This window comes from Panthera pardus, unplaced genomic scaffold (assembly GCF_024362965.1).
Source record: "Panthera pardus isolate Hobbes unplaced genomic scaffold, ASM2436296v1 HiC_scaffold_21, whole genome shotgun sequence".
Classification (NCBI taxonomy): Eukaryota; Metazoa; Chordata; class Mammalia; order Carnivora; family Felidae; genus Panthera; species Panthera pardus.
Window position 1 is genome coordinate 37,717,801 of NW_026526777.1, and position 25,130 is coordinate 37,742,930.

A 25,130-nucleotide genomic window follows, 5' to 3' on the forward strand; every position below is an offset into this window, starting at 1 on the left:
GAAAGTCATTTTACATCTAGGTCATTTAGTATAAAACTGCACCCTAAGTCAGAACTTTTGGGTTCTGGCCCAGGCTAAGGCTCTTTATAATGTGTGCCTTTGGACATATCACTGCAAATCTGTAAGCCTCGATTTTAATACTTATAAACTCCTCTGCATGTGCCTTACTTGAAAGGCTACTTGTACAGAAGCAATGAGACCTTGCATGGGAAGGCACTTGTAAGTTATAAGACACAATTAATACTCTGCTTACCACAGCTTTCTTCAGGTAGGATGTCGGTCAAGGATAGTAAGTATCAGCTGAGAAACTGAGACTGGCTGACTCATGTAGAAAAAGAACTTAGGGAAAGCATAATGGGCATGTGATTGTTGATAAAAAAGGCTGTAATAATACATCCTTGCAGGCAAGCCCCTTTGCAATGCAATTTTCTAATTCCTTGCCTCAAGAGGTGTTTATTTCTCCACTTACTTAGACTTGGCTGTGTGACTTGCCCTGGCTACCGAGACATGAAGAAACATGTGCAAGCGCAACGCGAAGAAGTGCTTATGTGCTGGTGGCCTGCCTCCTTTTGGCTGCTGTGAGGACCCTGAGGACACGACGTTAACAAAGCTAAGCTGGCCTGCTGAGAGTCCCATGCAGGAGAACCATGGTGCCTCTGCTGAAAGCCTTTCACGCTCCAGCTGGTGAATGAGACTACCTTAGACCGTCCAGTCTGGTCCAGGTTCCAGAGGACTGCAGTTTTCTGAGTAAAAGCCAATCAAAATTGCTGATATACAGAATCAGAGCAAACACGATGGTTTTAAGCCACTAAGTTTTGAGGTGATTTATTTTGTAGCAATGGATAACTGACATAGAAATACCTCACAGAATGGGGCGCTTGGGTGGCTCAGTCAGTTGGGCGTCTGACTGAGGCTCAAGGTCATGATCTCACGGTCTGTGAGTTTGAGCCCCATGTCGGGCTCTGTGCTGACAGCTCATGGCTTGGAACCTGCTTCTGATTCTGTGTCTCCCTCGCTCTCTACCCCTCCCCCAGTCACGCTCTATCTCTGACTCTCTCAAAAATAAACAAACATTAAAAAGAAAACTTTTTTAAAAAGAAATACCTCACAGAGTTACTGGAAAGGCTAGAAAACTAAGCTTAGAAAATAGGAAACAGGCAAGGCTAGAGACCAACCAAGATCACTGCCCAAATCATGCGCAGAATGAGTTCAGTGAAGATATTGCCACCACTGGCACTGATTCCTCAATGTCACAACTTACACTGCTGCCAAAGGGACCATGCATGACACAGCAAACGCCCACTGCCTACGGCAGATCCTAGAAACTGGTTGTGGCCGTGGTCACCGCTGTATCACTAGTATGTATTCTCCCACTTCCCAACTTTTTTTTTTTAATTTTTTTAAATGTTTATTTAATTTTGAGAGACAGAGGCAGAGACAGAGCACAAGTAGGGGAGGGGGAGGAGGGAGAGAGGGAGAGAGGGAGAGAGGGAGAGAGGGAGAGAGGGAGAGAGGGAGAGAGGGAGGGAGGGAGGGAGGGAGAGGGAGAGGGAGAGAGAGAGAGAGAGAAAGAGAGAGAGAACCCGAAGCAGGCTCCAGGCTCTGAGCGGTCCGCACAAAGCCCAATGGGGGGCTCGAACCCACGAACTATGAGATCATGACCTGAGCTAAAGTCAGGTGTTTAACTGACTGAGCCACCCAAGCACCCCAATAAAGGCATTCTGAAGTTAAATCATCTGGAATAGGCAACTAGGAAATCATTATTGAACTGGGGTAAAGTTTTATTTTAATCATTTTCCAGAGGGATGACATATACCTAAAAGAGGGCATGTGACATTTGCTTTTAAACATCACCACCATTTGGCCTTTGAAATGTACTTAAATCCAAAGGGCACTTTGAGTCAGAGGCATACAGAAGCAAACAAGCTATGTTAAGTATCTGCAAAAATACTGTTTCACCTACATATAATTCAAAACAGGGCAAATCTAGAAAACCAATATCCTTGAATTATAATCAAAGGTGCAAGATTTTATGACAACAGACATTAGTTAAGAAATCCTTTTCAAATCAATCACTAGCATATAACAGAGTATGAGATTGGAACCGTCCTGGATTCTAAGGCTTTACAGAAGAAGCAACATGACCCATCAGCATGAAAAAGGGATTACCACATTGTCCGTATGCTCTCCCCTGTCTTCGCCTTACCTGAAGCTATGCTGAAGTAATGTTTGATGGCAATGGTCCCTGACAGTGTGGAAAGGACAGACAACATCCCAAGTTTCAGGCTGTCATAAGGAGTCTGGAGGGCACATTCACAGAGTGCCTGAAATACAGAGGAGCAAAGAACGCAGAAGTTGAAATGCCAATATACTTTAAAATTGTCTAGTTGTTTTAAATGTCCTAGCTTTTAGAAAAATTGTATCTTTCCCCCCCCCCCCCATGATAAAAACTTAAGTCAAACTGCCACAGCCAAGAGGACCCTAAGGAAACATGTTAGCTAAATATAATGTAGTTTCCTAGATGGGCTCCTGGAACAGAAAAAGGACACCAAGTAACAACTAAAGGAACCAGAATAAGGAATGAACTTTGATTAATAATAATAATGTATCAGGGCGCCTGGGTGGCTCAGTCGGTTGAGCGTCCGACTTCGGCTCAGGTCACGATCTCACGGTACGTGAGTTCGAGCCCCGCGTCGGGCTCTGGGCTGACGGCTCAGAGCCTGGAGCCTGCTTCTGATTCTGTGTCTCCCTCTCTCTCTGCCCCTCCCCCGTTCATGCTCTGTCTCTCTCTGTCTCAAAAATAAATAAACGTTAAAAAAAAATTTAAAAAAATTAAAAAAAAATAATGTATCAACAGTTTATTAATTTTAACAAATGTGCCATACTAATGTTAATTACCAATAATAGGGGTTAACTGGATGTGGGGTGTGTGGCAATCCTCTGTATTGTCTTTCCCATTTTTCTGTAAATCTACACCTATTATGAAGAATAAAGTCTATTTAAAAAAAAAGGTCATCATGACTGATTTTTTATTAAGCCCAGTGTATAAATTACGTACTATTTAGTCCTCACAAGCAGAACCTCTACCACACTCTGCTTACTTGAGAGATACCTATGTTAGTTCATGTATGTATATTTAAAAAAAAATAGAATGTGGCAATTCTATCTACTATACAAGTGAATGAGCTGTCTCTTCTCCATTTCGGGTCATCTACTCTATGCCTAAGATGATCTGAAGAATTACGAAAAAGAAGATGCTTTTCTTTCAGCACAGTCAGCTATAAATATAAGCTTATACTACAGGGACTCCTGCCTCATCCTGTATATTTACTCTTGGGACATGTCTTGTAAGTAGTCAAATAACTGCCCTGCTAAATTCAACTAATTCCCATTCTCCAACAAGGGCAAAGGTTCAGAAAATGGCAAAACTTAAAGACCAGGGGAAAAATAAAAAATAAAATTCCAGAAAGGGTTAATAAACTTTACAAAATATAAAATAAACTTAGTATGTCCCAGATAAAAATATCAAAATCTTGGGAATGGGGAGATTTAGATCTGTTTCTAAAGATAATATGGAAAAATAAAAATCAGAAAATATCCAGAAAAATTCTGATAAAGTATAATGACGGACAAAAATAAGCCCTACCAAATATAAAATGTATAATAAACCTGTAGAAGTCAAAGTTTTTCATACTCATGGACAGAGAAATCAATCAGAGAGAACTGGTCCCAGAAATGGATTCAAATACACATAGAATTTAATATATGATAATGGCATTTCAAATCAGAGGGGCTTTTAAATCAACAGTTCAAGGACAACTGGCGAGTCATTTGGGTAGGATAAAACTAAACTCTTGTTTCTTTTTTGTCACAAATAAAAACCAAAACTGTAAAAACTACTAAGGGATCAACATGAGAAAAGAAAAAGTAAAAAGATAATTGACAAACCTGGAAAAAAAAATATTCCCATCATGTAAGGTCAATGAAGGCCCAATAACCTTAATATATAAAAAGTTCTTACTAATAAATAGACAACCCAATAGAAAAATGAGTAGTTCACAGATAGTATTTATACAAAATGGTTTTTGTATACAAAATGGCTTTTAAATAAATATAAGAAGTTAAACCACACTCATAATTTGAAAAATTTAAATTAAGAGACTTTTTTTCACCAGATTAGACAAGTTTAATAAAATACAATACTGAAAACAGTGTGGGATACAGGTGTTCTCATGCATTGCTGATAGAATGGTAAAATGGCGTAAACTTCACTGGTGGGTAAGTGGCATTAAATATAAAAATTTTAAATGTACATATCATTGGACCCAAGGACTCCTTTTTTAGAAATGGTACATTCATAAAGGTGATTTTTTTTTTTAAACCAACTAGTCAATGTAGCAATGTAATCAGTAACAGTAAAAGTACTAAAAACAACTCTAATGTCCGTCCGTCCGTGGGACTGGAAATATAAAGGGAGTACCACACAGCTGGTAAAAGAACGCAGTAGATCTAAGTGCTAACATGAGATGTTTCCCAAGATGTATTATTGATAAAAGGTTCAGAACATGTATATACTGTATTTCCATTTTCGTACAGAAAGAAGACGGGACATACACATGCTTGCATATGGATGACAAATGACAAAATTCAGAAGGATATGTAAGAAAATAGTAACGCTGACCACCTCTGTGGGCGAGGGCTGGGGGAAGAGATGATTTGTATCTCATTCACTGTGCACTTTGAACTCTGAATTTTTTATCATGTGCACATGTACTTTTTCAACTGAAACAAAAACCCAGTTAATAAGAAAAGCAGCAGCAGCAGAAGCAAATAATCCCAGGAGAAATGCAAATGGACTTGAAAGATAAAGTAGTTTCTGGTCATGGAAGGGAAGACTGTGATTAAGATGAAGCAAACAAGAACTGTGGCAATTAGATCTGAATATGGAGTATTTATTTGTGACCTATGAGGAGGTATGACCAAAAGAGATGAAGGCTAAGAGAGAGAAACACTGCATAAGGAAGATTAGGTCAGATTAAGGATGACGTTGAAAGTTAGGCAGAGTAATTTAGACTTAATGAGAAAGGTAAAAGGAAGCCACTGGAGAGGAATAACTTATCAAAAGCATTAGGGAAGATTATTCTGGCAATGATAAACACAGTTGAGAGCCAAGGAGCCAACCTACAGACTATGGCAGTAATCCAGGCAGGTGGTGATGGACAATAGCCTGAACCACAGCTTGGTGGTGGGAATGGAGAGTGGAGTGTGAATATGAAAGACGTTTTGAAACAGATTATGTATGAGGGAATCAACAAGGACTCAATGACTACTACAAAATTTCAAACCTGATGACAAGAGCATGTTGATTCCATTTTTGAAGATTGAGAATTTACAGGAATAAGCTAATTTCAGAGGAAAGACGGAAATAGGAAGAGATATGAAGTCCAAGGAGAAATATCTACCAAGCATTTGGAATCTGACAAGAAACAGATTTTTAACTGGAAGATTCACACTGGAATTCTGGCCCTGCCACTTACCATCTCTGTGATCTGAGCCAATTACTGAAATCTTTGAGTCTCAACTTCTTTGTCTGCAAAATGGGGGTAAAGATGTATACCAAATTGCTTTCATGTAAAACATCTCTGGAAAAACATACAAGAAATTAGGCATTGGTTGCCATTGGGCAAAGGAGCTGAGGGGATGGCAGAAGAGTAAGTGGGAAATATTTTACATATATATATAGATAATACATATATATATATATACACGTGTGTGTATATATCTATATCTATATATCTATATCTATGGATCCTTTTGCAGCTTTTGAATTTTCACACACGAATGTATTGGCATAAAAAGAAATAAATGTTAAAATAAAAGGGGGGTGATGTTTATTGTCTATAATAATAGAAAGTCCAAGAATTCTGTAAGCTCTACAAGCTATGATGCTGGAGAGTAGTTCAGCTCCAGGAGAAGGACTAGAATGCCCAGGCTGATGTGAAGGGGAGCAGTCAGACTGGCACAAAATAAGTGGGAGGAAGCACCCAGCTTCAACTCAACCCAAAGACTCAACTCCAAAGAAAAGGAGGGGTGAAGAATGCAAAGATGATACAGTTTCAAGGGTGGAAAAACTGAGTGAGGGCAGTTCAGTGCAAAGAAGCCAAGAGAAGGGGCAGGCTGAAGGGGCCATGACGAAGGCAGAAAAGCCTCCGGATTTAGCATTAAGAACACTGGCGACGTTTTTAAGTGCCTAAGCAGAAGCAATAGGGAAACATCTAAATGCAAGTGTATGAAAGAAAGAGTGAAGGATTAAGAAATAAGAGAAGACACAGACGCTGTTTTTGAAGTACAGAAGAAAGCAGTTTTTAAAAAAGTGATTGTGGTTAGGTAATACCACAGTCTTTTTTTATTTATTCAAATACTTAAGCCATTTCCACTTATCTATGTCTTATTCCCTAAACTGTCCTGCCTTGTGCTATTAACTTACTTGTGCTTAAGAATAAAACCCTCAGCCAAATAGCCCCAGAAGTTAAGGATTATGTCTTATATTTCTATGTATTAAAAATTATGCCTTGTAGAGTGCTCTGTGTATTAGGAGACATTTAACCTTTCGGGACGATCAAGAAGGCATATGTGAGACATTTATGAAAACGATATTAATGATTTTTAAAAAGCAAGAAGAATTTTACCATTTAAAAAATTGAGGGAAAATATTAGAAAATTAATGTTATCTTCTAATTTCTGTCATTCAGCACAGTACTGGGTACTAAAATGCTCCCAGTAAATACATACTGATTTCAAGGTTCATTAATTCAGATCAGTAAGCTTAACAGAGCACATCACGAAGTTCCCCAGGGATGGCACATCAATCCTATGTCAGTGATGAAGTCTGGCTCAAGTTTCGGTTCCAAGGACATAGCCTATTACAAACTGTTCTTACCAGGGCCATTTTCACATTGACAAAAAGGAAAACTAACTCTTCAAACAGAGCGCCCTTTCTCACTCACCACGACAATCTTCTTCACTATTTGGTCTGAATTTCTCTCTCTAGGCTGGCTTACCTCACTTCTCAACTGAAGCTCTGTCCTGAATTACCGTTTTCTGGGTCAGTTCCTAAATAGGGGCTTCTCCTCTACCCTAGAATGGGACTGGCCACCAGGGATGTGTTCCAGAAAAGCATGGCAAAAATTTTATAATCTTTAAGGTACAGAAAAACATTATGTTTCAAAGTACTCTGCCAGAGACATAATCTCTCAAAATGTCTCCATTCTACTAACCACAAAGAAAAAGATGTAAAAGAACTAATTCTCAGGCTTAACTTATCATTCCTCCTAGTATCAGAAAAGGTACAAATCAGAGCTCTCAGGAGATATAAAACCAAAAATAAAATTATGTCTTTGAAAATATCCAGAATAATCTTTTGCTTCGTAACAGACAGGTTGTATAAATCAACTTCTTCAGATAAGATTATAACATCAAAATAAGTGTAAGCTATTAACACAAATTAACACCAACTAAAATGGATATTTATATTAGCAAGCATACAAAATCCAAACAAAAATATAAACACATGAAAAAATATTTTTGTTCTTATGAAATTAATTCTGTTTTTGGCTATTTTAATAAAAATACACTATATTAGGCCTTCATTTTGTGTTTTTAAAACATTTAGAATGAAAGGATTTCCTTTAAATCTGGAATATATGATTCCATATGTTAATTATAATACCTACCATCACACCAGCAAAAGTAGCAATGAAACAGACACAATCACTCTTGAAGTACCAAAACCCAAAAATTAATCAGTGGTGGATGCGACTGGATGAGAGGCAGGAAAAAAGGAGGGAGGGAAGGGGGGGAAGAAGGAAGCCCTAGAAAAAATATAATTACTCTTGGTAATTGGGAGTAAAACTCAAATTTGAAACCAACAAATATCATTATCACTGTTTTCCTCTGTTCTATTTCAATATTTTCAAAAATATATCTAGGCTGTGAGGTAGTGATTATTTGACCATATCTATTTAATTAAGATCAATATGCTCAGGTTTCAGGCACAGGAAAAAATTCTTTGTGAGAGAAACAAATATTAAAAAATACATATTTTCAATTAAAATTAATCAAAGAAAAAAGTTAGTTAATCAAAGAAAAAAGAAAGATAAATCAGAATTAAAAACTCAAGGGAAGATGTGGTAAAATGAAGAAATACTAGCAAGCTGTGAAATCAACAAACTAGTTAACATTTAAGTGACTGTTCATGTGGCTGTGAAGTTCAGTGCATATATTATGAAAAAACTTATTACAAAAAAAAAAACCCACTGTATAGCATTAAAAAAAAAAAAGATTGATCATTAAATTCCAGATTATTTTAATAAGATATAGGAAAGAGTGAAGGGGAGGAAAAAAGAGAATTCAAGTCTGCTAAAATTTGCAACATTTCAATGACCACACTTTTCATTCTTAACAGACACACATGTTCTTACATTAATATATACTGAGTACAGATATAAGTAAAAACAAATGTTTAATTAGCATCTAAAAATCTTTTTAATTCACTAGAACATAAAGGAATAAAGAAAACAATCAAAGTAACAAAGGAAAGTAATGGAGAAAGGAAACAAGAAAGAATGTATAAGAACAATAGGAAGATGGGGAAAGTAAGCAAAAACATGAGGTATATCAATAAATGCAAATAATTTATATCACACTATTTAAAAAGACTCAGATTAAGTCTAAAGAGGTAAATTTAACTATGTGCTATTTATAAGGATTAAACCCAAATGACGGAGAAAAGTCAATAATAAAATTGACAGACTAATGAATACATGCAAAGAAAAACAAGTAGCAATGTTAATGATATATAAAGAATCAGAGACAAAAAGCTTTAATGTTTTATTTATTTTTGAGAGACAGGGACAGACAGAGCATGAGCAGGGGAGGGGCAGAGAGAGAGGGAGACATAGAATCCAAAGTAGGCTCCAAGCTCTGAGCTGTCAGCACAGAGCCCCATGCGGGGCTCAAACTCACAAACTGTGAGATCAGGCCCTGAGCTGAAGTCAGACACCTAACCAACTGAGCCACCCAGGAGCCCCTAGAGGCAAAAAGCTTTAAATAGGATAGAGGATCCCTTTACATTAATAAGTTCTATTTGTGCAATAAGAGCATTAAGATAAAAAAAATTCTTTTGTTACCGTTTATTTACTTTTAAAGAGAGAGAGTGAGAGTGCACACGTGAGCAGGGAAGAGGCAGAGAGAGGGGGAGACCCAAAATCCAAAGCAGGCTCCAGGCTCTGAGCTGTCAGCACAGAGCCCAACGCGGGGCTTGAACTCACAGACCATGAGATCATGACCTGAGCTGAAGTCGGACACTCAACAGTCTGAGCCACCCAGGCGCCCCTAAGATTTTTAAATTAAAATACAAATGGGTGTGAGAAGAGAATAAATATCAAAACTCCATAGATCAAAAGAAAAAAAAAACTAATTTAAGATGGTATACTTGAGTACTATCAATAAAGTAGATTCAATATAGCTTTATACTAAAACGCTATATTAGTAATATATATAGTATGTAGTATACATATACAATATGTAACATTACATGTAATATGTAATATTAACGCAATACATATATATAACACGTAACATTATATACTATATATTTGTCTACATATTTTACTACATATAACATATCTGGTATAATTAATATAGAAAATATACCTTCTTTTTAAATCCTTTGAACTACAGTTGACACAGGGGTGAGGGTGCTGACTCCCTACACAGTAGAACATGGTAGTCTGACAGATCTATATATAAAATCCATGTATAAGTGGACCCATGCAGTTCAAACACATGTTGTTCAATGGTCAACCATATTTATAAAAAGTGATCCTACACTGGGTCTCAAAGAAACTTTAAAATTAGACATTAATAACAGAAGGTTGGCAACAACAAAAATTCCATGAATACAAAAAACTGATAACTTCAAAAACAGAAACTTCCAGTTATAAGATCAGTTGGTATCAGGTGTGGAACATACAACATGACTACAGTCAACACTGCTGTGTGATGTATATGAAAATTGTTAAGAGAGTAAAGCGTAAGAGCTCTCATCGTAAGAAAACTTTTTTCTATTGTTCCTGCATGAGATGACGGACACTAAGTAAACTTACTTCGGTCATTATTTCACAATAAATGTAAGTGAAAGCATGCTGCACGCCTTCAACTTATACAGTGATGTGTGTCAAGTGTATCTCAATAAAACCGGAAAAAAACAATATGAATAAAGAAAAAAATTAATTTCAGGGTCACAGAAGAAATCAAAATTGCTCTCTTGGAAATCTAAGAAAACAATCATTTATAATACCACCAAAACCCACGAACTACTTAGGAATAAATCTAACAGAATGTTACAAGATTTGGATGCTTTAAACTAAGAGCTGCTGATGATAAACTAAAACCTAAATAAACAGAGAGAGATATTTTGTTCGTGGATCAGAAAACTCAATACTATTAAGATGTCAGCTCTTTTCAAACTGATTTATAGATGCAAATACCAATCAAAATCCTAGCAAGGTTTTTTGCAGAGACTGACAAATTGATTCTAAATTTTATATGAAAAGGCAAAGGACCTAGAACACCGAAAATAATTTTGATACATACAAAGGTAGAGGACTCACACCACCTGATTCCAAGACTTACTATAAAGGTACAGTAATCAAGATAGTGTGCTATTGGGGTGCCTGGCTGGCTCAGTCGGAAGAGCCTGGGACTCTTGCTCTCAGGGTCATGAGTTGGAGCCCCACATTGGGTGTAGAGATTACTTAAATAAATAAAACTAAAAAAAACCCCAAGACAGTGTGCTATTCATTTAAGGATAGACACACAGATCAAAGAAACAGAACCCAGAAACAGACTTATGTCAACATGGTAAAAGAATTTTTAACAAAGATGCTAAGGTAAGCCAATGAAGAAAGGACAGTCTTTTCAACAAAAGGTGTGGGATGATTGCCTATCTAAATGCATATCAATCCCTACCTTGTACCTGAGTAGACAACAGTCAACTCAAAATGGATCACACAGAGCTAAATATAAAACCACAGTTATAAAACTTCTAGAAAAAAACACAGGGCAAAATCTCTGTGACCTTGGATCAGGTAAAGATTTCCTAGATAAAACAGAAAACACAACCTAAAAAAGTGAAAAAAAAATTGATAAACTAAATTTCATCAAAGTAAATAACTTCTACTCTCTAGAAGATACTGTAAAGACACATACTGGCAGGAAATACTTGTAAAATACATATCTGATCAAGTATCTGTATTCAGAATATATAAAAACCTCAGTAACAAGAACACCATCTTTAAAAAATGCATAAAAGATTAAAATAGGTACTTCACCAAAGAGATATAGATGACAAGCCTGTAAGATACTCATCATTAGTCATTAGGAAAATGCAAATTAAAACCATGATGCGATACCACTGCATACCTAATAAAATGGCTAAAATTACAAAGCCCTATGATAGAAAGTGCTAGCAAAGATAGAGAACTAGAACTCTTACATACTGCTGGTGGGAATGTAAAATGGTACAGTCAGCATGGAAAACAGTTTGGCAGTATCTTACAAAGTTAGTAATATATTTACCACACAACCCACCAGTTCAAGTCCTAGGTATTTACCTCAGAAATGTCTCCCAAAGACCTGTACAATAGTAGCTTGATTTATAATAACAAAAACTGGAAACAATCCAAGTGTCCCTCAACCTGTGAATGAATAAGCAAATTGTGGTACGTCCATACACTGGGATGCTACTTAGCAATAAAAAGGAACAAATTACTGCTTAATGCAGCAACATGAATGAATATCAAAAGCATTATGCTAAGTAAAAAAAAGTCATATCCAGAAGGCTACATACTGTGTGATTGCATTTATATTCTAGAAAGGCAAAATTATAGGGACAGAAATCAGATTGGTGGTTGTTAGGAGTTGGGGGAAGGACTGACTACAGAGGAGCCTGAAGGAACTTTTGGGGTGATGAAAATGTTCTATATGTCAATTGTGGTGGTGGTTATATAACTATACACACTTATTAGAACTCATTGATCAGTATACCTAGAAAGGTTTCTGTAAATAAATTATACCACAATAAACCTGACTTCTAAAAAATGCTTTTCAAATTAATGGCAATGAGAGCACTAGAAGCCATAATTTATAGAATTTAGGCAATCTGCACTACGGGGAAAATTAATAGCCTTAACTGCTTTCATTATTAAACAAGAATAAAAATAAGTGTTCTAAGCCCTTGAAAAAGATAAGAAAGCCATGCCTCTGCAAAGTCAAATCAAGAAAAGGGGGATATAAACACAAAGAGTAAGAAAAAATAAAGATAAAATTTCAAATACAAGAACACTAAAAATTATAAAGGTTCTCTATATTGATACTAATGAATCTGAGAAGTGAATTAAATGGAAAACATCAAAACTGGTTGAAGGAAAGGTAGAAAAGATAGGGCAATACCTATATAAATAATTGGAAGTATTCTCAAAATACTATCCCTGGAGAAAGTTCCAGGTTCAGATGGGTTTCTGATACCTTTTAAGCAGTATCCTTAGGAGACAGAAAATTTCTGTCATAGCTATTCACCATTCCAGAATAAAGAAAGATAAAGATCCCAATTCATTTTATTAAGACAGCACCACCCGAACCCTACAATCTGTCAAAGTATACAGGAAGAAAATGATAGAAAAATCTTACCTTTTAATATAGTTTTTTAGAGCTACTCTTACAATAGCATTTTTTTTCTTTTTTTTTTAGACAGAGTACAAATGGTAGAGGGAAAGAGAATCCTAAGCAGGCTCAATGCCCAGCAAGGAGCCTGACACAGAGCTGGACGCCACAACCCCCAAGGTCACAACCTGAGCTGAAACCAAGTCAGATGCCCAACCGACTGAGCCACCCAGGCGCCTCTTAAAAAAGCACTTATATATATATGCCAGAAACCATATGTATATACACTGCTTTGCTCAAATATCTTATCTGGCAATCCTCTATTACCCTAGCTTAATGGCACTTCTGTTTCTTTAAACTCCTCCCATGATAAAAACAAAAAGCAGACAACATACACTTTAGCAGTACAGTCTCAATTCTTTGCTCTTTAAAGCAGAACTCCCGTATTTTTTATTTAGTTTTTAGTTTTTATGTAAATTCCAGTTAGTTAACATACAGTGTAATACTAGTTTCAGGAGTACAATATAGTGACTCAACACTTGGTGCTCATCACAAGTACGTTCCTAAATCTCCATCACCTATTTAACTCATGCGCCCCCCCGCCATCCTCTCCACCGACCCCCTGATAACCATCATTTGGTCTTTATAGTTCAGAGTCTGTCTCTTGGTTTGCCTCTCCCCATTTTCCCCCTGTGATTATTTGTTTCTTAAATTCCACCTGAGTGAAATCATATGGGATTTGTTTTACTCTGACTGACCTATTTTGTAAAGCAGAACTCCTTTAAAAGAACTTTCTAGGGGCACCTGGGTGGCTCAGTTGGTTGAACATCCAACTCTTGATTTCAGCTGAGGTCATGATCTCCCGGTCCTGAGTTCAAGCTCCACTCCACACTGAATGTGGAGCCTGCTTAAGATTCTCTCTCTCCCCCTTTCCCCTCCCCCATGCTCGTTCTCTTGTTTTCTCTCTCTCCCTCTGAAATTAAAAACAAAACAAAAACCTCAAACTTAAAAAAGAAATAAAAAATAGGGGCAGCTGGGTGGCTCAGTAGGTTAAGTGTCCAACCCTTGATGCGGGCTCAGGTCAAGATCTCATGGTTCGTGGGTTCAAGCCCCACAATGGGCTCTCTGCTGTGTCAGCTCGGATCCTGCTTGGAATTCTCTTTCCCTCTCTCTCTCTGCCCCTCCCCCACTCGTGCACATGCAAGCACTCTCTCTCAAAATAAATAAACTTAAAAAATTTTTAAATAAAAAATTTTTAAAAACCCACTTTCTATATTCACAGTCTGTATTTTTCCTGTTTTCCTCCAACCAGTCTTGTGCCCACAATACTCCAATAAAACTGCTCTCATGCAGGTCATTAATGACTTCGTTTTGCTAACTGCAAAGGTAAATTATCAGTCCTATATCCTGAAGAATACAAATATAGTACAGTACCCCTCATGGTTGATTATAACCTTCTTCCTATAAAATAATACTATCTTGACTTATCTCCTGCCTCACAGACTGCATATCAGGTTGCTTTGCTGGTTCTTTCTTATTTCATCGTTCCCTGAATCTCATCTATACTCTCTCCCTAGGTGACTCATCTGGTCTCATGAGTTTAAATACCATCTATAAATTGATGACTCCCATATTTACAACTTCAGGTAGATCTGTTCACTAAACTCCCAACTCCTTGACATCTCTACTTGGATGTCTGACACTGTAAACGTCATTTGTTCAGAACTGAACTCCTGATCTTCAAGAAAAAAGCCTCCCGGAATCTTACTCAATCCAAGTAAATTTGTTGAAGCCAAAAACCTTGAGTCATTCTTTCTTTCTCTTACACTCTACGTATAATTTGCCAGTAAATCCGTCAGCTTTGCCTTTAAAATATATCCAGAATATTACCACTTCTCACTGCTATCTCCACTGCTCCCCCAGGTTCAGATAACCACAGTATTTTCTAACTGGAATATTTACAACTACCTCCTAAATGTTCTCCCTGCTTCTGCCCTTGTGTCCCTATAATCTAGTCTCGATATATCTAAGTCAGAGAGAGTCTCTTAGAACAAGTATACTAATGTCCTCTGCACCCCACCCCCATCACCCTGGTAACCACTGTTTTAGTTTTCCTAAGTTTGGCCTTTTCAGATTCCACAAATAAGTGACATCATAGAGTATTTGTCTCTCTCTGTCTAACCTGGGGGTGGGAGGATAGGACAGATGTTGTGTAAGGGTACAAATTTATGAGTAAATAAGTCCTAGAGATCTAATGTATCATACAGTGAATATGGAAAACAATGTTGTATGATCATCATCAAGCTTGCTAAGACTCTAGAACTTAACTATTCCAAACACTAAAATTAAGAAATGATAATTATGTAATGTGATGGTGCTAATTATCACAACAATGGCAATCGTATTACAATATGGAAGTGTCCCATAATAACATGCTTAAATTAACACAATGTGATATGTCAAATATATTTCAATGAAAAAATAATAATGGCCTGTGCTAAAGTCCTTCCTTACAAAGGACTCAAAGGCCCTAAATGATCTGCTACCCCCTCCACCCATCTTACACTGTATGTACAGCCACACTGATCTCACACTTATGAATGCTCTCACATCAGGACCTTTTTCTTGCTGTTCTCCCTGCTGGTAATGTTCTTCTTTCAGAGGCTCACAAAGTTGGGATCCCTCCTTTACGTCCTTGCTAAAGTGTCAGCTTCTCAGTGAGAGCTCCCCTGACCACCCTACATAAAACTAGAACCTCCCTCTTCCTCACTCACTGATCTTCTTCCCTGACTTTATTTTCCCCACAACATGAATCACTACCTGGTCTCTCCACCCAGCAGAAGCAAACGCAAACCTTCTCTAGAGAAATTATTCTTTAGAAGATTCCCACACACACTTCTCCAAAGAAAATGAGGAGCTCAAAGTAAAAAACAGCCAAGTATATAAGGAAAAAGGGTACTACAAAAGAGGGCCAAGAGAAATAGAGAGCAGAGACAGGTCTGAAAAGACCTTAGATAAGCTGGAGAGATAATTACTGGACTAAAACATGGACGGGAGAAATTATTCAGAGCACGGCACAGAGAGTTAAAGAGGCGGAAAAAAGATATAAGATTACGGGGGGGATTACGAGAAGGGCTAACATACATTTAACTGGAGATCTGGGAGGAAAGGCAAGATAGACTGGCAACATCTGCAAAAATGATGGCTGACAATTTCCCAAAAGTGTTGAAAAACACCATTCTTATGTTTCAAGAAAATCAATAGCCGAGACAGTTTAAACAGAAGAAATCCACAGATGGTTCACTGTGCAGACCGTCAAATTAAACAGAGAAAATTTAAAGCAGGAAAAAAGTTCCTTCCAAAGAGTACTGCCATTCTCAGCAGTAATAATGAAAATCAGTAGACGGCAGAATGGTATCCTCAAGGCCCTGGGCATTATTCTACCCCCAGAGAAAGTATCTTTCAAGATGGAGGGCAAAATAAAGACAGTTTCAGACAAGCAAATACTGGGAGAGCTTACCACCACAGACCCTCACTAAAGGGCTTCCCAATCAATCAACCAACCAAAAAAAAAATCAATCAATCAATCAATAAAGGACTTTCCAAAGGCAGGAAAAAAAAGTATCCCAGAGAGAAAGCCTGAAGAGCAAAGACAGTGGAAGGTCCAAATGATCAATGAATTGATAAGACAGAATTAAGACACATGACAACAATACGTAAGAGTTTAGAGGAATATAAATGAGTAGTGTGTTGTAAGGTCTTTGTAGCAGAATTAACATAAGATATATCTGAAACATACAGATAAAGACTAGAAGTAAAAAGATGATACTCTACCATGTAGGTACATCCTGAAGAAAACTGAAATAATATATTAGTATCAGACAAAACAGACTAAGGTAAAAGATAAACTGCAGAAAACTAAATAAATGCAATGTATTTATTCATGTATTAGAAGACATAACACTGTAAAAACATCAATTTCTTACAAATTGATCTTTCCATTCAATGTAATCCCAATGAAATGATCAGCTTTTTTTTCAAGTTTTATTTATTTTGAGAGAGAGAGGGGGGGGGGGGGAAGGGGGGAGGGGCAGAAAGAGGGAGAGAGGGAGAGAATCCCATGCAGGTTCCACACTGTCAGTGCAGAGTCCCACGCATGGGGCTAAACTCACAAATCATGAGATCGTGACCTGAGACGAAATCGAGTCAGATGCTTAACTGACCAAGGCACCCAGGCGCCCCTCTCAGCATTTTTTTTTTTTTTAACCTGGAACTTGATCAGCTGCTTCTGAAATTTATATAGAATGCCAAGGACCAATAAAGTACAAGTATCCAGAATATACAAAGAATGACTACAAATCAACAGAAAAGTAATCAAGACTTGAATAGCTGTGTCACAAAAGAGGAAATCCAAATGATCAATAAACATATTAAAAGGATGTTCAACTTCTTTAGTAATCAAGGAATTACAAATTAAAACTACAACTTCTAAACTGGTAAAAATGTAAAGGTCTGGTAATTCTAAGTGTTGGCAAGGAAGTGGACCAATGGGCACTCACCTTATTAGGAATGTAAACTGGCTCAATCAATTTGGAACACAGTTTGACATTAACTGGTAGAGCTGAAGATCTACATATTCTAGAAGTCAGCAGTTTCACTCTTAAGTATACAAAGAAAGCCCAGCACATATGTGCCAGGAGATAAAGAATGCCCATAGCAGCACTGTTTGCAAGTGCCCCGTGTTGGAAATAACCCATCAAAAGCAAATAAACTGTGGTCCATTCGTATAATGGAAAACTACACAGCCATTAAAGGGAAAAAAAAAACAAACATGCAAACACATGGATGAGTCTCATCAGTACGATGTTAAGCAAAAGAAATAAAAACAAAAACTAAACATTATTTTTCAGGGAAGCATATATAGGTGGTAAAACAATAAAGAGTGAAGAAACGATTATCACAAAAGTCAAAATAGCAGTTTCCTCTGGGTAGGTGTTCTGGTTCTGATCAGGGAGGACTGTGTGAGGGAAGGTGGCAGGAGTCTGTGAGCCTGCAGTCCTCTATTTCTAGCTGGATGGTGGCTACATTGTTTTCATTTACAATTATTTAAACCATTAAACCATATTTTACATACTTTTTTGTACATGTGATGTATCATACAATAAAGAGGCAAATGTGAAGGAATAATACAACACTTTCACTGGGTTTGCTTCCCTGCTGTAGCCGAGTACATTCTCTTCTTGGAAAGACAGTATTATTTAGTGGAAAAAGCATTAGAGGACAGAGCTCTCTTAATTAAAATCTCAATTAAGTCCCCTTAAGAAGCCCTCTTAAGCATATTAAGTCTCTCTGAACCCTAATTTGTTCACCCCCTAAATGCAAATACTAACACCTGCCCTTATCTCTTGGAATAGTCGGGCCTACCAATCACAACATACGGAAACGTGTTTAGAAAACTGCAAACAAAAAACCCAAATTAACGCGGCACCTTAGCTTCATGATCTGAAATTCAAAGGTTTTTGTTGCACTGTAGCTATGATGACACCAAAAGGTAATAAAATCCATGAAAATAAAGGTTACATTCTAATAATCCTCCATTTCACTTCAAACATTTTTTAGAAAATGGTGCATCTGTTAACAGTAATGAATAAACAAATTTCTTCTTTTGAGAAGAAATATAAAACATTAACTTGACCTAAAAAATGTTATAAAAGATGCCACATTAAAAGTCTAGAGATTGACTGGGGCGCCTGGGTGGCTCAGTCCATTAAGTCTGACTCTTGATCTCAGCTCAGGTCACGATCTCACGGTTCAGGGGATCGAGCCCTGCATCAGGCTCTGCACTGATGGTGTGGAGCCTGCTTGGGATTCTCTCTTTCCCTCTCTCTCTCTGTCCCTTCCCTGCTCTCTCTCTTGCCCTCAAAATAAGTAAGTAACCTTAATAAAAGTCTAGAGATTGAGACCTGCTCCTGCATTTACAAAATAAAACTTAAGAATGTCCTTCCTCTCTATAAAGAGGAAAAATATACTTTGCTGAGTTACGCTTCCAGTACCTTCTCCCTAATAAATCACAGCTGGCACCAACTGTTCTCCCTAAAGTGAGTAAAGGAGACAGGAATTAAATAAATGATTTTACTGGGCTTCTCATGTAGCCTTAGTGCTGCTATGGGAAAAGTAACAGGAAACTTAGAGGCAAAGTCTAACTCACTAAAACAAACAATGCACAAAAGGATAAAAGTTTCAGGTATTTATTTTGCCACTTAAAAAATAACTTCTGCCATACGTATCGACACTGCTCTTAATTTTTTTTTTCAAATTCAAACATTTAAAAGATGACAAAGATGGTACAAAAATGCAAAGCAGAACAATTTATGACAATGTTGCATTATTTTTCTATATAAAATATTAATGTTGAAAGTTCTACATACCTGAATATTTTCCCTACTCCAAGTGTGTGGTGTTTTATTGGCAAGTAATTTCAGATCTTGAATAGCAAGTCTCTTTACTGCCTTCCTAGGGTCATTCTTCAAATACTGCAATAGTAGCTGAATCTATGAAAGAAAGGTCATTCATGAACAACACTGCCACCGAAATTACCATTAGGGATGTACTACCGTTTAGTGAAGCTTTTAGATCTGAGACAGGACTCATTTCAGATTGCAGCCCTATCATTAGCTATGGGTCCATGTTTGGGCCAGTTTCTCCTCGTGCATAAAAGTATACTTATATTGGGGCGCCTGGGTGGCTCAGTCGGTTAAGCGTCCGACTTCGGCTCAGGTCATGATCTCACGGTCTGTGGGTTTGAGCCCCGCGTCGGGCTCTGTGCTGACAGCTCAGAGCCTGGAGCCTGTTTCAGATTCTGTGTCTCCTTCTCTCTGTGACCCTCCCCCGTTCATGCTCTGTCTCTCTCTGTCTCAAAAATAAATAAACGTTAAAAAAAAAAAAAAGTTTAAAAAAAAGTATACTTATAATCCTTTAACTCGTAAGATTCTAGCACAGGACCTGGCCTTTTAATCTTTACTGCCAACTCCATGCTCTGCCAAGTGCCCTCACTTCTACTTCATGTTCTTAAAGGGCTCCCAAGAATTACTACTGTGGATGCAGAAAGAAAAAAGCAAGCAAAAGGAAATTAAGTCATCTTTATCAGAGAAAGGGACCTTAATATTATCAAAGCTTAGGGGTTACTTAAATTTCTTGGTTTATACTTAATAGGAAAGTTTACTGAAGAAAAGGCAGTTTAAAGAAAACTGAAATTACCTGCTTAGGCGTATCAACCAAAGATGAAGCGGCAAGCAGAGTAAAAGTGTGCAAAGAAACAATCACCATCTTGGTGGAGGGATAGGACGTGACCAGCTGCTGTAAAAGCTGACGTGCGCTGGATGCCAGGATCGCATCATGGTGCATGTGCTGAAGGATGGGGATTAACTTCAGCTTCAAGTCAACTGGTGTGGCTAACCCTGGATGCAAAAGGAATCGTTAGGGACAGATTTCTGATTATCATCCTTGATAATATTTCACATTTAAAAGGTCTGATTCGGGGCTCCCGGGTGGCTCAGTCGGTTGAGCATCCAACTTCAGATCAGGTCATGATCTCGGGGTTCAGGAGTTCGAGCCCCACATCTGTCTCTGTGCTGACAGCTCGGAGCCTGGAACCTGCTTCAGATTCTGTCTCCCTCTCTCTCTCTCTGCCCCTCCCCTACTTGTGATCTGTCTCTGTCTCTCTCTCTCTCAAAAATAAACATTAAAAAAAAATTAAAAGAAAAAAAGGTCTGATTCACTTAGCAAAATGACCATTAAAACAAACAGTATACTAATGTTATGTTTACGACATCAAAGATAATTATAGTAAAGCTAACCCCCAATTAAGTTTGATAGTTTTCTTCCAAAGTATTTATCTTAACATTAATTTTTTGGTGAGTATGAAACTACATGCTGACAGTAGAAAATGCCTTTAAAAGGCACAGCAGAAAGCAAAGTTTATTATTTGCTATTTCTTCCCATAGCATACTAAAAAGATATATGCATGCAGGTACATATACATATGTACACACATACTTAATGGCTACAATTTAATTATATTTACAGTTTTAATTATTTCCTTCAACACTAAGTCAAGACCTGGATGTGAACAGACTGTGTGTGGAGGGGTTCTGAAGTTCTCTGAACTTAGTGAGGCAATGCCTTTTTTTACCTCCTCCACGGCAGGCATTCCATGAGGATTAAGTCCAGCATATCTTTTGCTGTCAACACTGTAGCTACACAAAAGCATGTTTTCTTCTGCAGCATGGCTTTGTGATGATAAAGAACAAAAACCTGTGGATCATAATTCACCACATATATGCCAAAAGCTAATTCATACTCTGCGGAACACTGTTTTCCCATTGTGAAGTCACCGTTAGTGGGAATATATAAGAACATTCCAACATCCAGGGGTGCCTTCCATCGACAACTCCCTTGCTGTGTGGCCTCTGTTTAGGTCTGGCCAAAGCAGAGAGCCCCAGAAGATGGAGGGGAGAAAAATGAGGTCAGAGTATGGACTCCCTGGTTTCCTTTCTGTAGCTATAACCTGCTTATGTTATTAATGTTTTGATCCTTACAGCACCAAATGCGTTTGACACTGCTGGCCATTCTGTCTTTGAAACTCTTCTCTCTTGAAGGCATACTCTTCCTGGCTTTTGTCCTTCTTCTGGCTATTCCTTCTCAATCTCTCTGTATTCATCTCTTTTAGCCACACTTTAATTTCTGATATTCCTTGGGGTTGGTTAAGACCCTTTTCTTCTCACCCTCAGTACTTTCCTTGAGTGAGGTGATATAATCCCATGGCTTCCATTATCAGCTATATGCTAAAGACTACCTCCTCCTACCCCTCCACCCTGCCCCTGAACTTCGGATACATGAATCCCATTACCTCCTGTCACCTCCACTGGGATGTCTGGTCAGAAGCATTTTGTACTTACTGGGGTGCAGAGAACTTCTGGTCTTCCCCACAAAAAAATGGGAAAATTTTTCCCATTTTAGTATATGACAGGTGCATCATTATAGAGCCTTTCTTGATTCTCTTACTTCTCTCACACCCCACATCCAAATTTATTAGCAAATCCTATTGATCGTAGCTTTAAAATACAAGCCACATCTGACAATGCCATTCTGTTCCCATTGCTGTCCCTCTGGCCGACTTCCACCACCATCTCCAGACTGAATTACTGCAAAGTTCTCCTAAGTATTTTCCTTACTTACACCTTTCCCCATGGCAGACTCCTATCTCATATCCCTCCCTCCTTCCTCTGCAAATCTATGCTCAACCCAGCAGTCAGTGGAATTTTTCGCATTGATAGACATTTTTACTGGTTTAGGGACACTCAAGAGGTTTTCCTTGGCAGAAACACAAGCAACTTAAACTTAAATGTAAGGATGCTTTTATTACTAAGACTCCCCTGCCATTTCCCTATCTTGGGCTCCAGTCTTCCTCCACCCTACTCCTGTGCTTTTTTTCCCTCTTTCTCTTTCAACCCCCTAGAGTTCCTGTTCTTTTGCTTAAATTTTTTTATAGATAAAACTTGAGAAACAATAATGAATCTTAAGTGTGCAAACTAGTGGGTTTCTACATGTGAATAAACCCAAATAACTATCACCCAAATACACACAATACTCCCGCACCGGCATAGGAAGGTCATGGGCATAGCTTCCACCAACTCCCTTGCTATTTGCCCGCTGTCTGAGTTTAGCCAGTGTAGAACCCCAGCAGGGTATAGGAGGAAGAAGAAAGACGTCAGGGTATTTATTCCCTGAGTCCCTCTCCACAGGGCCACATCAGGTCAAGCACACTGAAGGTCAGTTTTTCAAAGTGGCCCTCTTGACATGACTTCACGCTTCTGGTAATCACTCCCTCTTTGCACCCTTGGGTGCAGGACTACATTATCCCCTACAGTTCATCCTGCCCACAACTTTATAAATCGCTGCTTCCTTAAACCCTCCTTAGATTATTTTAATTCAAGTGTGATATCTGTTCCCTGCTGAGCTCCTGTCTGACAGAGCAAGCGTTTGATAAAAACTATTCAACAAATGAGTGACGCATCCTTTTAATGATAGCTTTCTGCAGTAGAGCCCTTTTCTGGCAGTGAGAAAAAAGCACAAAGGAATAAAGGAGAACAGGACAAAGCTCAACCATTGTATCCTGGTCTTCAGGTAATTTTAACGTGGCTCCATTTCCTTTTCTGTAAAAGAGACCTAACAGCATTACCTGTCGACGTCTGCCAAGTTGTACAACTCAAAGGAACGTCACTTAGAAAAATACAAAGGACGTGGTGCTCTCTAGAGCTGTGCAGTGCTGGAGCCCCAGAGCCCCCTTTAATGAGCAGGAGGGTAAATGGGGTTAATACACATGAAGCGTAATATGGAAGATGAGATTAGAAAACTAGGGCCTTGTAGGCCATGGTAAGGAATCTGGATTTGAGTTTAGCTGCAACTGGAAGAAGACACTGGAGGAACATGAACAGAGTAAGAAACGAACTCCAGAACTTCTAACAGCCCTCCGCTCCCCAGATCAGACTGTTCTTCCCCTAAATATCTGCATCTCTCACACAAGTATCACTCCACTAGTGGCCTTCCTTGACCAGCATATACAAAATATAAAGCACCCCCTTCCACCCTGGGGTGGGGACTCTACTCTGGGAGCTCCCTGTCCCTACCCTGCTTTTTTTTCCATAGCAACTGTTATATTTTATTTTTATTTGTCTATTGCCACCACCCCCCCGCCCCCCACTTCTGCCACTAGAATGTAGGTTACAGGAGGGCAAGGACTTTGTTTTGTTCATTACTGTATCCTAAGCACCCAGAACAGCTCTGGCATTTAGAAGACACTTAATAAATATTATTTAAATGAATAAGTAAATGAATGGTGACAAGCACACAGTAAGTACTTAATAAATGGTAGCAGCTATTATTAATACAAATCCCAGTAAGTCACTTCATAATACTAAATAAAGCACACATACCTTGAATCATTTCACTGATTTTGTTACAGATTCCTACAGCAAAATCCCTTTGAAAAAAGAGAGAACAGCAACAACTTTAAAACCAAGAAAAATTACATTTGCTGACGTTTTCTTTTTTTTTTCCAATTTAATACATTATTTATTTTATTGTATTCATTATTAATGATTTTTTTTAAATATATGAAATTTATTGTCAAATTGGTTTCCATACAACACCCAGTGCTCATCCCAACAGATGCCCTCCTCAATATCCATCCCCCACCCTCCCCTCCCTCCCACCCCCCATCAGCCCTCAGTTTGTTCTCAGTTTTTAAGAGTCTCTTAGGCTTTGCTGATGTTTTCTAAGGACTTAAAGAGAACAAAATCAACACAATATTACAAATCGTAACAAGGGTCTGGTACAGGGGGTGGGGTGAGAACTGCAACTGACACCTAAACTTCCACCAGCGAACGGCTCTGTCAACACTATTCTCAAGTGGTGTTCAAGGAACGATGCTCTGACTTACGAGTGCTGCTGCACGCATCCTGCATCACCAAGCCCCACTGTCTAAAAGATTCGAGGTCACCATCTCAGTTCGCGATGTTTTAGGAAAAGCTTTTAATTATGAAAAGCTTTTAATACCATAAGCTGACTATACAAGGAATAAAATATATTTTAAATATTCTAAGTTTTAGAAAAATAGACTAATTATGAAATAGAAAAGTGGTAGGAAATATGGGCAGAATCTTACCAAGAGCTGAATTATTTAAAGTTAGCCATGTTTGGGTTTTTTTTTTTTTTATATTATATACATGTAAAGTATTTTCCAAGGGGCTGCTTTTGATTCTGTCTTAACAAAAATATAAGTGAGTGTTGCAAAAGTTATTAATAACATGAATATTTGGGATAGGACATTACATCATATGTAAGGAAATATGATACAGATAATATGATCAAGCTTGGCTCATTTAGCCATGATAAATGATATGTTAAGACATAAAATACTCCCCCTCTGCAGTTCAGTGGATGTCCACATAAAATATTTCCTGCCATTAAGATATTTGCCATTTTCAGTTTCATTCTCTCATAAGCTCAGTGTTTTCCAGAGGCTACATGATGCATAATGACACCATCTCTTGACAGCCAATGGAATGTGTAATTGTGCATTCTTGTGTTTTCTAGAATTTTCCAAGGTAGTAGGTTTAGTATATGAATACGTTCTCTGAGATTAACTCAATTTGTTCTCAATTCTCCTGTGTTGTTACTATATTTGACTGTATCTATTTTTTTTAATGTTTATTTTTGAGAGAGAGAGAGAAGCGAGCACGAGGCAGGGAGAGGCAAAGAGAGAGACACAGAATCTGAAGCAGGCTCCAGGCTCTGAGCTGTCAGCACAGAGCCCCACGCAGGGCTGGAACAAATGAACTGCAAGA

General features: G+C 38.0%; 1 protein-coding gene across 1 annotated transcript in view; it reads right to left on the reverse strand.

The window, feature by feature from the left end:
* INTS7 (integrator complex subunit 7) overlaps positions 1-25,130 on the reverse strand; it is a 92,908-nt gene that overhangs the window by 40,645 nt on the left and 27,133 nt on the right. Inside the window, exons 5-8 of the mRNA XM_053909140.1 lie at positions 23,718-23,764; positions 19,981-20,180; positions 19,152-19,274; positions 2,207-2,324 (exon numbers count right to left, since the gene is read on the reverse strand). Of these exons, the coding sequence (XP_053765115.1) occupies positions 2,207-2,324; positions 19,152-19,274; positions 19,981-20,180; positions 23,718-23,764 (488 nt within the window). The remainder of the gene's footprint in view (positions 1-2,206; positions 2,325-19,151; positions 19,275-19,980; positions 20,181-23,717; positions 23,765-25,130) is intronic.